Below are 15,694 nucleotides of genomic sequence, written 5' to 3'. Positions count from 1 at the left end.
ATATCTAAAATAATGTCCTCCAGACCAATTTCGGCCACAGTGGCCAATCTCAAAAGAGATTAGCCAACTACGCAGGAGATATTATAGTGCACCAGTGTGTGCGCAAACAGGTGAACTCTCTATTCCATAACTCTCAAAATCCGATGGGACGGCACGGTTGGAAACAGTTCACGTTCATTGGAAACGGCTTTACGTGCTTTCCGAGGCACGGGAGTGTACACACTTTCCAACTTCCAGACTCCGGGCTGTTACTGAGAATTTTTTAACAGAAAAACAATAACTTATTATTGGCCCGACCTGGGAATTGAACCCAGGACCTCCGAGTCTGCGGCCTTATATCAAGCCACTAGACCAACGAGGCAGTCATATCTAAAGTAATTAACATGTCTTAAAATTCGATTCTAAATTTGGTAGGTATATAAAAATCAAACAAAAATTGTAGCACAGTTTTTCTAATAATTTTAATTATATCATTCTGTGCATTATTTCAAGTCCGAACCATAGATTACAAATGCTGTCTTTGAAATAAAAGGTAAACATGAAGGAAGGATATCTGTCAGCTGTTGTAGCGTCTGACAGCTGCTATTTAGAGCATCTGCAGCAGTCTGTGGTACATGTTCTACATTTTGCTACCTGCATTGATTATTTTTACTATTATATTAATGCGGAAAAAACATTGCAGGGCTAAATTTTGAGAGACGTTTTAGTTAAATTTACATTTGTGTGATATGTTATGTACTTAAATATTAAAATAGCGTGAAATCAGTGGCATTGTTAAATTATCAAAATGGGAAGTAAAACCATAAGAGATAGTTCATTTATGGCGAAGTACTCAGCGTACAGCCCTTATCGACTGCTTCGACGAGAAAGTGGGTTCGAAAATCCGGTTGGTGCAAGCGATGCGATGGCACGCAGCCTGTATTGTGGCATGAAGCCTATAGCTTCATGGGACTGTGAGCAGGCGAATGCTCTTCCTACCGGTGGCGTATTCAACCTTGAATTCTCCCCGGAAGGGTAAGTAAAAAGCAGGTTGACCTTGATTAAGGTTTAATTAACGTTCTATTTATATAATTATATGACAATTCATGAAACATAATTATTAATTGAACCATGTCACAGAAGTATGATACACAAATCTTAAAAGAGATCAAGAGTAAACACTATTACCAAAACAAAAGAAACTTCACTCAATAAAAATTGATATTATGCTCTTACTAACTGAATTTATTATTTAATAAATTGACAAAATCCTGAATAACTTTAATTTCTTACCAAATATTTTTATAAATAATATTGTTATCATTTCATAAGACCAATTATTTTTACTGATTCCTATTACAACAATATTTATATTGGCATTATTTGTTGTTATTCATAATTTTGTATGTGGCCATTTGTCTATTTTTGATTTTTCAAGAAATAGTCCCTTTTAGGTAAATTTATAATATAAAAATAGATAAATATTCCTTTGTATTCCACATATGCTTGCAAAACATTATAATAAATTTCCAATGTTTTGATTATAATTCATTGGTATTCTTGTATCTTTATTACATTCTTTAAATGTTTATTATTATTTATTATTTATTTATAGACGAGCAGCTGATAAGCTGATATGTCTATGTAAATCGTGTTGAAAAATCATTTTGGCAGAAGTGACAGCTTCTGTGACTTTAACCAGGTATCAAGTCGGTTTTTGAAAGCATTAACTGAAGTGGCCAAAACAATTTCTTCGGGTAACTTGTTCCAATTAGAAACCACTCTGTTACTTAGGAAGTTATGTGCAGCTTGTTTACAGGTTGGAGTTCTGTTTAACTTTGTTTGGTGCCCTCTATATGTTCTATCGTTGATTTTAGGGTTGTAGATATTCTGTATATCTGGTAAGTCATAGTGGTGGTTAAGGATTTTGTATGTTTCGATTAGGTCACCGCGTAGACGTCTTTCTTCAAGGGTTGTAAGTTGTAAAGCATGGAGTCTCTCTTGGTATGATTTACGGCGTAGAGCATGTGGTATATTGGTAGCTTTTCTTTGTACATTTTCCAGTAAATTTATGTCTTTTTGGTAGTAGGGATTCCAAATTTGAAATGCATATTCCAATAATGGTCTTATGTACGTTTTATAAATTTTTAGAAATACTCCAATTGTTATCATTTGAAAGGACCTTCTAATTACATAAATAAATGAGTTTGCTTTCTTAACTATTGTAATTATGTGCTTTTCCCACTTCAAATCAGATGTTATAAGTACACCAAGGTCTCTCTGGACATTAACAGATTCAATGATCTTCTCCTTCAAACTGTACACCATTTTAGGGTTAGTTCGGCCAAGATGAAGAACACTGCATTTGGATGTGTTGAGACTAATGATCCAATCCTTGGTCCACTCCTGGATTCTGTTAAGGTCATCTTGTAGTTGCCCTGAGCTTATTAGAGGGTTAGCAAAAAATTTTCCATCGTCAGCAAAGAATGCTGCTTGAGATTTTATAAGTTCTACCAAGTCTGTTATGTAAATGCCAAATAGATAGGCAGAGAGTACTGATCCCTGGGGGACGCCGCTAAGCACTTGTTTCCGTTGTGATAAGGAGTTACCAACCCGTACTTGGAATGTTCTATCTGAAAGATAGTTTTCTACCCAATTTAGTAGCGCACCCCTCACACCAATATGTTCCAGTTTCTTTAGAAGCCGTTTGTGGGGAACTCTGTCAAAGGCACGTTCGAAGTCCAGGTAAACAACGTCAACCGGTATATTTTTATCAAGGTCTTTTGTCCATGGGTGAACACATGAAAGAAGATTGGTTATGGTTGATCTTTTCTGCACAAATCCATGCTGCCTAGGTGATATAATACATTCACGGCTTAAGAACTGCATTAGTTGATTGCTAATAATTTTTTCCATGATCTTTATGATAATACTAGTGAGGCTGATGGGTCGGAAATTCTCAGGTTGAGTTTTATCACCTTTTTTGTATATAGGTGTTACTATTGCGTGTTTCCAGTCTTGTGGAAGATATTCACTCTGAAAAGATGTATTCATAAGAATAGTCAAAGCTGGAGCTATCGTTTTGACACATGGTTTAAGAATACAACTCGGTATTTGATCAGGTCCAGGTGAGGATTGGGTGTTTAGATTTCGGATGGTTTTTTCCACATCATCAACTGAAAATGTTATGTCACATAAGCTATTTTTTACCTTATTTATTGTAGTAATATCAGTACATTGGTTCGTGTCTGGCTCCTTACAGTAGGCTTTCTGTAATTCTTCCGCAAAGACATCAGCAATATCACTTGGTTCTGTTGTAGATTAAATTCCAGTACACAGTGATCGCTTTTCCCAATCGGAGGTTTATGATTTATTTCATTTATGAGTGTATCCTCGTTGACCAATATTAGGTCGAGTAGAGATGACTCCTGACATTGTCGAAACCTCGTGGGGCTGTGAACCAATTGGACGAAGTTACTATTTAAATACATGTTGACAAAGAGCTCCTCTGGTCCTGATAGACATTGATCGGTATGTAAAGGCCATTTTAAAGATGGGTAATTGAAGTCACCAGCCACAATTACTGTGTTATTTTCAGAGGCTTCAGAAATTCTGGAGAGCAGTTTTATATCCCGAGGCCTCCATATATTTTCATCTTTATCATGTGGTCTGTATGCACCTACAACGAGAAAATGATGTGTGTCACACTGAATGTCAATAAAGAGTGCTTCTATATCGTCACTCATATATTTGTTGTTCAGTCTGGCCACAATTGGCACACCATTCACACAGTCTTTCACATACATTGCCACACCGCCTCCCCTAGTTTTACCTTCAGACTTTTTCTTTTTATGCTTTCGGTCAGCTCTGAACAAGGTATAGCCCGGTATGTTGTAAGTACTATTGCGGTCCTTGTAATTAAGCCATGTTTCTGTAAGAATCACAATACAAGGATTGTTTATGTTCACATAAAGTAGGAAAAGATCAAATTTTGGGGGTAGAGAAAATAAATTAGTGTACATGAAAGTGAGATTCGAATAAGGATTCTTATGTTCGTTTGCTAGTTTTTTTGGTGAATAATCTTAGGGGTGCCTCTTATATATTTTATAGTAAGGTCCTTTTCTCCTTTTTCGATCCTAACTTTCAGATTCTCACGGAGTTTGTTCAATTCCTCACGTTGTTTAGGTGTTTTATCATCATATACTCTTACCTCCTTTTTGAGCTTACTTTTGTTCTTAAGCACCCAAAGAGAATCTTGGCGGGATCCGAACACCACCTTGATTGGATGAGGCTTTCCACAGCCAGGCTCGCGGCGACCCAGGCGCAGCACCCTCACTATACTTAGAGAATGGTCACTTTCCGTATTAATATCAGATAGGATTGTCTTTACACATAACTCATCATATGAAATTCTATCACTGTTATTGTCAGATTCACTCTCCTTAATGCCAACCATAATGACGTTGTTAGCTCTTCGTTCACGTTCTGCTAGTTCCTCGAGCAATGCGTTGGTATCAGGAAGCGAAGTAATCGATGGTACCGGCGCGGGTGATGGTGCTGTTTTCGACTCAGATAGCTGTTTCTTTATGTCGTTCACTTCCTCCCGCAGTCCATCATAGGATTTGATAAGTTTTGGCACCTGGAACAAAGCTTCACGGCACGGCGAGCACAAATATAGGAGTGTACGTTTGCCTTTTAATCCCATTACGCGCGCCTCACTGCTCGTTAAATTACTGCATTGTAAGCATATGTTTCTTTTGCAATCATCACACTGCACCGCATTTTCATCCGTGTGATCGTTTTCACATTGAAAGCACTTCATTTTGCTGAATTTTATAACACGGGGTATCAAATCCGACACGAAAAACCGTTATGGTATTTTGACTTTCACTGCACTTCACTATCGTTGTTTTTTAGCGATGTTTATTATTTAGGTACTTGTATTTATATTAAATAGACACGTTAGAACTAAGTATAGGTCACTTTTCGTATGATTTATATTTTATACAAGACAAAATATTGGACGCGATTTTCAACACTGTTTCTTCTCGAGAGGGTAGAGAGAAAAAAAAAATGTAGTCCTATTTATTTTGATAAACCATACTCAGTTATACCGTCTTAAATTATTTTGTGTTAAAGTTAATTATAATTCATACTCTATAATTTATATAAAATACTTTCTTTATCAGTTCTCTTCTAGTTGCAGCATGTGAGAAGAAATCAATCCAAATTTTTGATCCATTAACGCATCAGAGAATTCACTCGGTAAATGGTGCACATTCAGACTGTGTCAATTGTGTTAAGTAAGTTATCATTTTGTTTTATAATCTATATATAAATAAACTAAAATATCCGCATGAATAACTTAAAATTTATCACAGTTACTCTTTCCCCGACATAGGCTCACTAAGAACGGATTTTACACAAATCCAATCCAAAATACATTTTTCTTATTATCTACCCATGCAAAGCCGGGATGATTAGCAAGTAATATATATTGGCATAACAAATAGTTTAAAAACATATTAACAAAACCAAGAACAATAGAACTGTAATTTTAAATGATATCTCAACAAAAAGGTTGAGTAGCTTGGGGAGTAATGTAATGGGAGGTCACGATAGTATGCGCAAACGATTCCCCCCCCCCCTCCCCATTCCCCTCCCGAAAAGACGGAGTGGGAACCGCTGGTTTTTTCACTATGCCGGCGAGTCCCACAAACCCCTCCACCTCATGTGGCATAAATGCGAAAAAAAAGCTTGTTGAGCTGAATTTTTCAACACAGATTTTAATTAATTTTTAAATGTAAATGTTTTTCTAAATATTAACAATAAAAAAGAATTATTATTATAATTATTAGCAATTTTAAATTTTGCAAATTGTTTTCTATAAAAATGAAATACTACATACGGTAGCATGGCAAATCTATGACAATTATTTTACATTTTAGTTCCATTGAAAAACGCAGCCGTGACCAGAATCCGTCTGTTTGAAATATGTCTAACTAGTGAAACAATCTACTATCTTTTATTATGTATGTAGTATCTATACAATTTGATAGTATCCCAGGTTATGTATGAGTAGCGTCTGTGCCCTTACAGTGTATAATACATATGTACAGTATTAAGACACCCAAAATCAATATATGGCTAATATTATAAATAACTTTGTCCGTTTATTTTATCAAGGCTATCACTGTAACATTCATAATGAATCATGACAAGGATAGTTTGAGACCTGGATAATGTTCTTGGCACATATATTGCAACGAAAATTATTTGATTGCAGACAGATTCCCATGGAACGACTAATACAAAAAATATAAAGTATTTGTACAACATAATTTTTCAGATTTCTCGACGGTAGAATGTTTGCTACATGCTCAGATGACACAACAATAGCGTTATGGGACGTTAGAAATTTAAAGAAAAAAATCCGCTCTCTATTGGGACATTCGAACTGGGTGAAGAACATAGAATTCTCTGTCAAAGATAAATTACTTGTGACATCCGGATTGGACGGCAGCATATATACATGGGATATAAATTCCTACACGGAGTTTAATCTCGTTTACCAAAGAGTCTTTCATGCGTCTGGCTTGATGAGGTGTAGGCTGTCGCCGGACGCGAGGCAAATGGTCATGTGCACTACCGGTGGATTACTTGTCATTATTCATGATTTGAATCTGTCAACACTGGCTCAACACTTACATGGATTTAAAGTAAGTACTTATAAAAAAAAGCCATATAACTTGATAAATTTCCTATTATTAATGTTATAAACTTTAAATTTAAATGAATAGATTTCAGTGATGTAAATTGTGTAATTCTCTATATAATTACATTTTCTAAATACATTTTATTATTTCGTGTTGTTGATATTCAATGATAAGAATGAGTATCTTATTATATACAATGAAAATTATATAAAAAGGAGCACAGCTCGTCGATGCATCAAGATAACGAACATTGTTATAAGTTAAAATTAATGAATTAAAATCGTGCGCCGTGCGATTACTTTTAAATTTATTATGAAAAACATTCAATAGGAAATATCTTTCAGCCAAATCTGTACAGACTGATGCAAATGAGCCAACAGTTGATTCCAATCGCGGCAATGTACGATCACTTGTTTGACCTTAAGCGCACAGAGAACAGGGTCGAGTTCGTATCAGATTTTCCTGATGGCAACGATGCTGAGGTCGTCAGCGCACTGCAGGTGAATAATGAACAATGATTTGATTCGAATTAAATAAATATCGGTCCATTTTGTTGGCGGGTTTAAAACAAAAAAAAAATAACTTGATGTTAAATAAACCTTTTTAAAAAACGAGGTTTTATATAATAATTAGTAAAATATGTAGTGTAATTTATAACTGTATAAATATTAATCATAGATGATAAAAAATGTGGAGTATTCGTATGCACGATGTATAATAAATTTTATTTGTATTTAATTAACATCGCTATGAAAATTGGTTTAATTTCGGTAGAATCTACATTCCGATCCGGGTGTAGCTTTAACTTAACCCATACATGTGACAGATGAAAGTAAACAAAAATTTCTAAAATGTGTGCACAAACTAAGTTATGGAATTGTAACTTAACACACAACGCTACGTAAGTCATTATGGCATTTTAGTTTTTATATACATGGACACAAGGGCCAATACTGATTAATCCAAGCTTTAATAGATCTAGAGGAAATCTTAAACGTCGTGAAAGTTGGAAGTTCCAACGTGAACTCTTACTATTGAAATACTCTTGGAATATTAGTAATTCTATGAATATTCTGCAAAAACAATCTGATATTCGATATTCATTATAATATATATATAACATTTAAAGGACATACGTATCAAAATTGCGTATTCAACATAACACTGAATCGCTATGTACTTTTTTCATACATTATATGTCTATAATAATAATTATTATTATCTTTATTCACATAAAAAGTAACAAATTATAATGTAGTCCCTGATGTCTGAGCTAGACTCAAAGATACAGGTCTTACAGAAAGCAGTGTCCTCTCATATTTTAGTGACGTATCGTTCTAGGTAAATAAAAAATAAATGATAAATAATTATTTCTTACTGTATACTAGAATGGAGTGTCAGAACATTTGTGTGGAGTGTGTAGGTATGTGTGTGTTTTCGTATATGTGTGTGTGTGTGTGTGTGTGTATGTGTGTATATGTGTAATTTGTTTCCCAAAATATTATAGCAACAACATTTCATTTGTCTATTTACAGATTGTATATAAAATGTTATTTAATATGTTATTTAATTTATATTTATAGATTCACCCGCAGGGCTGGTGTGCATTAAGTAGGAATATAAGTCACGATGACAGATCTGAGGTATGTTACTCTCATAAACTGTCTGTATGTTAAATAATTTGTTTTATAAAGTGATTTTAAATAAATTTTAGTGTTCGCTTTATAATTCATCTCGTGCTTTTCGGTGAAGGAAAACATCATGAGGAAACCTGCATGCGTCTAATTTCATCGAAATTCAGCCACATGTGTATTCCACCAACCCGCATTGGAGCAGCGTGGTGGAATAAGCTCGAAACCTTTTCCTCAAAAAGGGAGAGGAGGCCTTAGCCCAGCAGTGGGACATTAACAGGCTGTTACTGTTCGCTTACGTTATTGAAGAAACTATTCGGTTGTTCAAACAAACATCGATCATCGATTAATCGACGTTGACTGTTCCACTATATATATTTTATTAAGTAAATCTTTCAGTTAATAAATAATATAATCTGAATAAACTACCCGAGCTTACCTGTAAGAGACCGTTCGACTTGTGGGCGACATGTGCATGCAATTTTAAATTATGTTTTTGATGCATATTCTTTTATAAAGAATTATTTTTGCAATTGCGTGCAGTTTTTATCAATGTGTGCGTGTGCGCAGTGGTCGTGCATCCACGACATCCAGGCGGGCGCGCACGCGGACGCCGAGCCGGCGGCGCCGAGCACGCGCGCGCGCTCCCCGCCGCGCCGGCCGCCGCCGCGGCGCCGCGCCCGCCCCCGCGCGCGCCCCTACCGCCAGCCGCGCCCCATGGCCGCCGTGCCGCCCGCGCTGCCCGCCTCCGTGGCGCCCTCCCGCCCGTGAGTCGCACGCTGAGTCACCACAATCCTGATATTCTTATTTATTTAAAAATTATAATGTCGGCCCGTACGTAACCGTTATATGTATAATCTGAATACGTAGAGCAGCGGTTCCTACACATGACGCACAAAATGGAGAAACTAAAAAGACGTAATACAATTGATGTGTCAACTTTTAATTTAATGTAAAAACCTACAATTGCTGCTTGACACATCCAAAATTCGTCGAATAGTAGTTCTCCTTCACACATTATTTCGAAACAAATAATTGAAACGTAAATGTCGCGTCAGATCGACGGACAGTGCGCGCCGGGAGCGCGACCGGGACGACGAGGCGGAGCCCGAGGCCGGGCCCAGCGCGCCGCGACTCGCGCCGGTGAGTCGATGGAACTGTTCATGTGAGCGACCGAGGCGGGGCCGGACTAGAGCGGACCCATCGCGTACCAATGGGGCCGGGTTGAGACGAAAATGTAATCATATTTAATATGCTTGAGTTGCGCGATTATTAAACTTATCTCCAATAGACGGCGTAGTCTATATTCATTTATGAAACGTTTTAAACATAAATATGTAAGGAGATTGGATAGTTTTAAAAAGTAACCCACTCGTTCCATCTCCTCAGCTGTCTCTTAAAACCCAATATTGCATTTCCGTGTACTAGCCGGCCCTGGATACTATTTTTTGATTGCTGATAACTTTTATACATTTCAGTTTCGGGGTAAAAAGGACGAGATTAAAAAATTAACTTTAAATATATAACGATATGTCTCCTTTACTTACATGATTAACGTAAAGAGGTATCTGTTTCTGTCCAGGGCCTGTCGAGTATACAGAATGACGTGTGGGAGGCGTCTATTACTATCAAACAACATCGAATGCTCCAAGAGATGTACAGCAGGTAACGCGACACAGACAAGTTAATGCATGACAGTAGCAACAGCAACGATATAATCAAGTACAAATCAACAAGACACATTCGCCGTTATAATGTTCCCCTCGCTCACATTAACAGCTTGCATCGATTCAACGGTAAGCGATCGATCGTCAGTTTAATAATTAGTAGAGCTTTGAGCGAGCCCGTGTCAGGGGAAGTAGTTGTTCTACCGCCAAATATTAATACTTTAGACCGCTGTGTTCCGGTTTGACGAGGGAGTGAACCAGTGTGACGGGCACGAGGTACTTAACATCCGATCCCAACATTGTCGGCGCGCGGCGGTATAAGAAGTGGCTTAAACTTCTTGCAGTTCCAGCGTCTATGGGCGAAGGTGACCGGTCGCTCGCACGGCTTCCTAGAATAATTTTAAAAAATTCAATGTACCGATTGTGCCGGCGGCCAGTACAGTAGTGAGTGTGGCGCAGAGGTCAGGTGGGGCGCAACTTCAACATGCAGCGCATCATGGGCATCAACACGGGCATCGCGCCGCCCGGCGTGCTGCGCGCGCGCTCGCTGCGGGCCGCGCCCGCGCGCCTGCTGCCGCGCCTCAGTGCCGCGCCCGCCCTGCCCGCCGCGCACGCGCGCGCTCCCCCGGACGACAGGTGCGTCCTCGCACTTTTTGTGACGCGAGGTTGACAGTGGTGTAGCAAGAGATGTGGGCGGAGGGTGCGGTCCGCTCCCGGGCCACTTGGCGGGGGCAGCATTTCCTACGTGGCATTGAAATTAGAACATTGTTTACAATTATCAATGACTTTTTTTGTCGTTTTTTCTACATCTATATTGTTCATATGTCAACAAATGTCCCTTTCACTTTTCAGGTTAGTGTTTATAAGAGTACTCTTTTTACAATCCCCCAAATTTATCAATCAATTGCAAATATAAGGGACGGTAAATTCGGGACCCACACCGCGTGCAAAAATGTCTTAAGTCAAATGGATGTTTTCATTCTCACCGATTCAAGACAAAATCCTAAGACTATTACTGAGCTATTAAAGGACTCCGATTTACATACAATTAATGTTATTGCAATTTAAATAAACGTAAATTGTAATAACTTTTAAAGGAAATTCTACCATGTTTTAAGTTTCCATTATACCTATGCAAGAAAATATATAAATATTATATACGAATAATAATGTCCTCCAGACCGATTTCGGCCACGGTAACCAATCTCAACAAGGATTAGCCAACTGCACAGGAGATATTATAGTGCGCAAGTGTGTGCGCAAACACAGATGCACTCTCTATTCCCTCACTCTCATAATCCGAAGGGACGGCAATCCGACAGGACCGGAAAGAGTTCAGACGCAGGACCAACGGCTTTACGTGCTTTCCGAGGTACAGGAGTGTCACACTTCCTACTTCCAGTCTCCAGGCTGCTGCTGACAATTTTCTGACAGAAAAAAGCCAATAACTTTTTATTGGCTGACCTGGGAATTGAACCCAGGACCTCTGGGTCTGCGGTCATACCTCAAGCCACTAGGCCAACGAGGTAGTCGATATATATACTACATAATATAACAAAAGTAATATAATAACTGTTACTGGCGTCCAGTACGTTACCGTCGACGTCCGGGCAGACGCCGCGGCGCGAGAGCTCCAGTTCGTGCGAAGACGACGAAACGCCGCACTACATACGGCAGAACCGCGACCGACTGCTCTACTACGTCGAGGAGACCAACGAGGGGAAGGGTTTCATTAAGGTACCCGACGCCATTACCGTTCATTACTACGGTTCCATTGTCTAGTATTATTTATCCGATAAATTTTTATATACTACGATAAACATTGTAAAAGCCAAAAAATGTAAAAATGTCACCGTTTTGGCATACATGTATTTACTAATTTGGTTGTATTTCACGGCAAAAATGTTGCTAAATTGGCTTGACGCCAACCCTCTTTAGAATTCCTTTGGCGTTAATTTCGTTTCTTAGCTCATGATTGCATAATTGATGCGGTTAACACAAATATGTATTACAGTACAGTACTGTAACAGTCTGTTAATGTCCCACTGCTGGGCTAAGGCCTTCTCTCCTTTTTTGACGAGAAGGTTTGGAGCTTATTCCACCACGCTGCACCAATGCGGTTTGGTAGAATACACATGTGGCATAATTTCAATGAAATTAGACACATGCAGGTTTCCTCACGATGTTTTCACCGTCAAGCACGACATGAATTATAAACACAAATTAAGCACATGAAAATTCAGTGGTGCTTGCCCGGGTTTGAACCCACGATCATCGGTTAAGATTCACGCGTTCTAACAACTAGGCCAGCTCGGATTTGTATTATCTGTGCTAAATTAAAATCCAAATCTGATCACAAGGTTACAGCCCACAGACACATAAATAAACATTTACTATTATATAACGTTTTGAATTTGGTATGTTTAAAAAAAAAATTTTGTAATGTTAAGAAAGTTTCAGTTTACGAGTTTTTAGTTTTGAAGTAATTATCACATCTGTCAAAAAAGCGTTCAATTTTCATAGAGCACCACAAACTATCGGAATGCAAAGTTATTTTCAACAAGTCACGTATTTTTTTTTTCTTTGTAACATATTGATATACATAAAATTTCTTAATATACAATAGAATTGTTTTAAACAGGAACTCTGCTTTTCTGCCGATGGTCGGCTGGTGTGTTCGCCGTTTGGTCGCGGTATGCGTCTTTTAGCCCTCAACGACCGCTGCGCTGAGCTTTCCCACTGCGTGCAAGATTTCGACGGACCCACTCAAATGGTGGACGTCGGTCAGAGTCTCGGTATCCACCAAGACCTCGTCGTCAGCTCAAAGTTCAGTCCCAGACATCATCTCCTCGTCACCGGTTGCCTCGAGGGGAAAATAGTTTGGTACGAGCCTTACAGTGGCGAGTCGTGTTACTAGATACTTAATTTTAATTTTTTTATATGAGACCCCTCATTCCTCAGACTGTATATTTCAACTTTTTGTGTTCATTAAGTATTTTATAGTGTATAGATTGGGCAGTGTCGACATGTAATCATGTATCCGTTTGTGTGATGCTGGGAATAACTTATACAAACTTTGTGCAGGTTATTTAACATAACTGAAAGCAGGCTTTTGGTATAAATATTTTATTGAAACATTTTGACGAGTGAAAAAAAATTGTGTATTTTTTTAATTTTCACTCACAGAATCAAAACTTGTATTACTGTACTGAGTAAAAAAATTCTTAAACGAAAAAATTACTAAAAACTCAACTTAATATATAACTGTATAGACATTGCTATGTAAGTAGAGTACTGGAAATTTAAAATTATTCTAGACTATTTGTAAAAATAATGCTATTTAATAAATTGAATAAAACGAAAATAAAAAATCTTTGTAACTTGACAAAATATATTTAACAAATATATAGATCTACATTCAAAAAACCATGTACAAAATGACTTTACGTTACTATACAGAGAAATAAACAGGATAGTAGTTTACTGTTGTTTTAAATGTGACCTCCTTCCTTGAGTTTAGCGATGAGGGTGTCTACATCGGGTATAATGGAACCGGCTTGTCTCACTGGAGGATCTTCTACACTGACAACTTTGATTCTAGGGGTCAAGTCTACTCCAAGGTCCTTAGCGCTAACTTTCTTCATTGGTTTCTTCTTAGCTTTCTGTAAATAATAAAAACAAAAAGAAAATCAGTTTCTAGAGTAAAAAAATTATTTTAAGTAGCAAGGCAAAATTTATTACCATTATATTTGGCAGTGTTGCGTATCTTGGTTCATTCAACCGAAGATCTGCACTAATTACAGCTGGCATTTTAGTTTTGACAGTCTCTAAACCACCATCAATTTCACGGGTCACCATCAAACCAGCATCGGACTTTTCTATCTGTAAATAATTGCCAAGATAATGTAAATCTGTTTTAGGTAGAACTATATAATTTATGCTGCTATATATGATTTTTTAAATTGTGTACTATTCATTTATTCATCAATATTATATTGTTTTAAAAAAGATTGTGAATAACATCTATGTTTATATATATATGGTTATTTTTGGAACAAGACATCTTAAAATATATATTTGTATTAGTTACTACTTTATCTTACATTATAAACATGAGTTATCTAATTTATTTTTTGAGGTTAAATAAAACTTATTATCAGAAGGTTATCTAAACGCAAATCAAACAGAATAGATATAATTAAAATACATATATTCTCATTAGAATTTTATTATTTTAAAATGCCTATTCATACTGGTCACTAATTTGTTGTAAGGAATAAAAATTAGAAAAAGTACCTTGGATGCAAATGTACCCTGAGGCCAGTCGAGAAGGGCTGCTGTCATTTGTGCTGTTTGGTTGGAGTCATCATCGATGGCCTAAAAGTATCATACATTTAATGTTACACCAAAAAAATAATATAGATGATTACTATAATATATAATAAACTGTTTGACTTACTTGTTTCCCAACGATTACTAAGTCGGCCTTCTCATCCTTTGTGAGTTTGGCTAATATTTTAGCAATATGCAGAGGTTGCAAAGTATCATACTCGGCTCCTGAAATTTCTACGTGTATAGCCCTATCAGCTCCCATTGCTAATGCTGTTCTTAGCGTTTCCTGTAATACATTTTTTTTGTATTTAGTATAATTTTTAGAAGAATAAATATTAATTTATAAGTAGTAATTGAATTTTATAAATTATATTTAAATGTTAAGTATACTTGAGATTGTGTTGGACCACATGACACGGCGATGACTTCACTAGCCAATTTCTTTTCCTTCATCCTTACAGCCTCCTCCACTGCAATCTCATCAAATGGATTCATTGAATGCTTGACGCCATCTGTTACCACCCCAGACTTGTCTGGTTTCACTCGAATCTAAAAGACAATTTACAAAGAACAACATTCGTTGATAAATTAAATTGAAATTAAGAGATACAATAGCCTATATAACTATACAAAAATTTCAGGTCAAGTTTCAATGTCATAGTATAAAATAACAAAGGTGGTGTTTTGTTTTAAAAGAATAATGTTAACTAAATAGTAATAAGCCTAGTTTTTTAAATTAAATTTTATCTAAAACTAAGAATTACAAGTATAACCTTTGAACCCTTATTAACTTACCTTAACTGCATAATCAATAACTCTCTTAACACCAACTAATACACGAGCCATTTTATTTTTAAGTATAAAACCTCAAAACTAAATTAAATAACTAAATTTTATATTAATAAAAACAAAAACTTCTAATCCACAGTACGAAGTCCAGCTACGTATAGACTGAGTTGCCAGCTCGTAAAACTTTTCCAATACTAATTGTTACAATTAATAAATTTATTTTATATTATTAAGTACTGAGTAATAAAAGTAAAATATTATGTTTCAAACTGTAAACAGTAATTATATATATTAAGGTGAAAAAAATCAAGATCACTTATTCCTCTATAATTATGAAACGCGAAATTAACAATCATAATTTTGTCTTCAAATAAAAGGTAAAACTTCACATCGGTAAAACTGATGAGAGGTCTAACATTCCATACTATGTGATTCACATAATGGCTGTGTGTGTCCGGAATGAAGCTGAACGCCTAGATTTTTTTATATATAATAACGATGTAAATCCCCTAAACACAGGGGTCTGGAACAGCATTCTTGCCTTTCCGGAGTCCGAAAAAGCAAGAATGCTGTATAAACT

General features: G+C 36.7%; 2 protein-coding genes across 2 annotated transcripts; one reads left to right on the top strand and one right to left on the bottom strand.

The window, feature by feature from the left end:
- Window positions 1-591: 591 nt before the first annotated feature.
- Window positions 592-13,453, top strand: LOC126776206 (DDB1- and CUL4-associated factor 10). The gene is made up of 11 exons (XM_050498512.1): window positions 592-1,014; window positions 5,169-5,282; window positions 6,329-6,698; window positions 7,040-7,195; window positions 8,279-8,338; window positions 8,897-9,093; window positions 9,385-9,469; window positions 9,909-9,991; window positions 10,453-10,629; window positions 11,583-11,730; window positions 12,635-13,453. Exons 1-11 carry the CDS (start codon window positions 788-790, stop codon window positions 12,908-12,910), a joined length of 1,893 nt encoding a protein of 630 aa, XP_050354469.1. The 5' UTR covers window positions 592-787; the 3' UTR covers window positions 12,911-13,453.
- Window positions 13,363-15,296, bottom strand: LOC126776220 (electron transfer flavoprotein subunit beta). The gene is made up of 6 exons (XM_050498532.1): window positions 15,121-15,296; window positions 14,716-14,874; window positions 14,453-14,611; window positions 14,290-14,370; window positions 13,735-13,875; window positions 13,363-13,655 (listed from the first exon to the last, which is right to left on the bottom strand). The coding sequence occupies exons 1-6, from the start codon at window positions 15,169-15,171 to the stop codon at window positions 13,485-13,487; spliced, it is 762 nt and encodes a 253-aa protein (XP_050354489.1). The 5' UTR covers window positions 15,172-15,296; the 3' UTR covers window positions 13,363-13,484.
- Between the last annotated feature and the right edge of the window lie 398 nt (window positions 15,297-15,694).

The sequence above is a fragment of the Nymphalis io genome, chromosome 19 (genome assembly GCF_905147045.1).
Source record: "Nymphalis io chromosome 19, ilAglIoxx1.1, whole genome shotgun sequence".
NCBI classification, from domain to species: Eukaryota; Metazoa; Arthropoda; class Insecta; order Lepidoptera; family Nymphalidae; genus Nymphalis; species Nymphalis io.
This window is presented reverse-complemented; position numbering and strand designations above follow the sequence as displayed.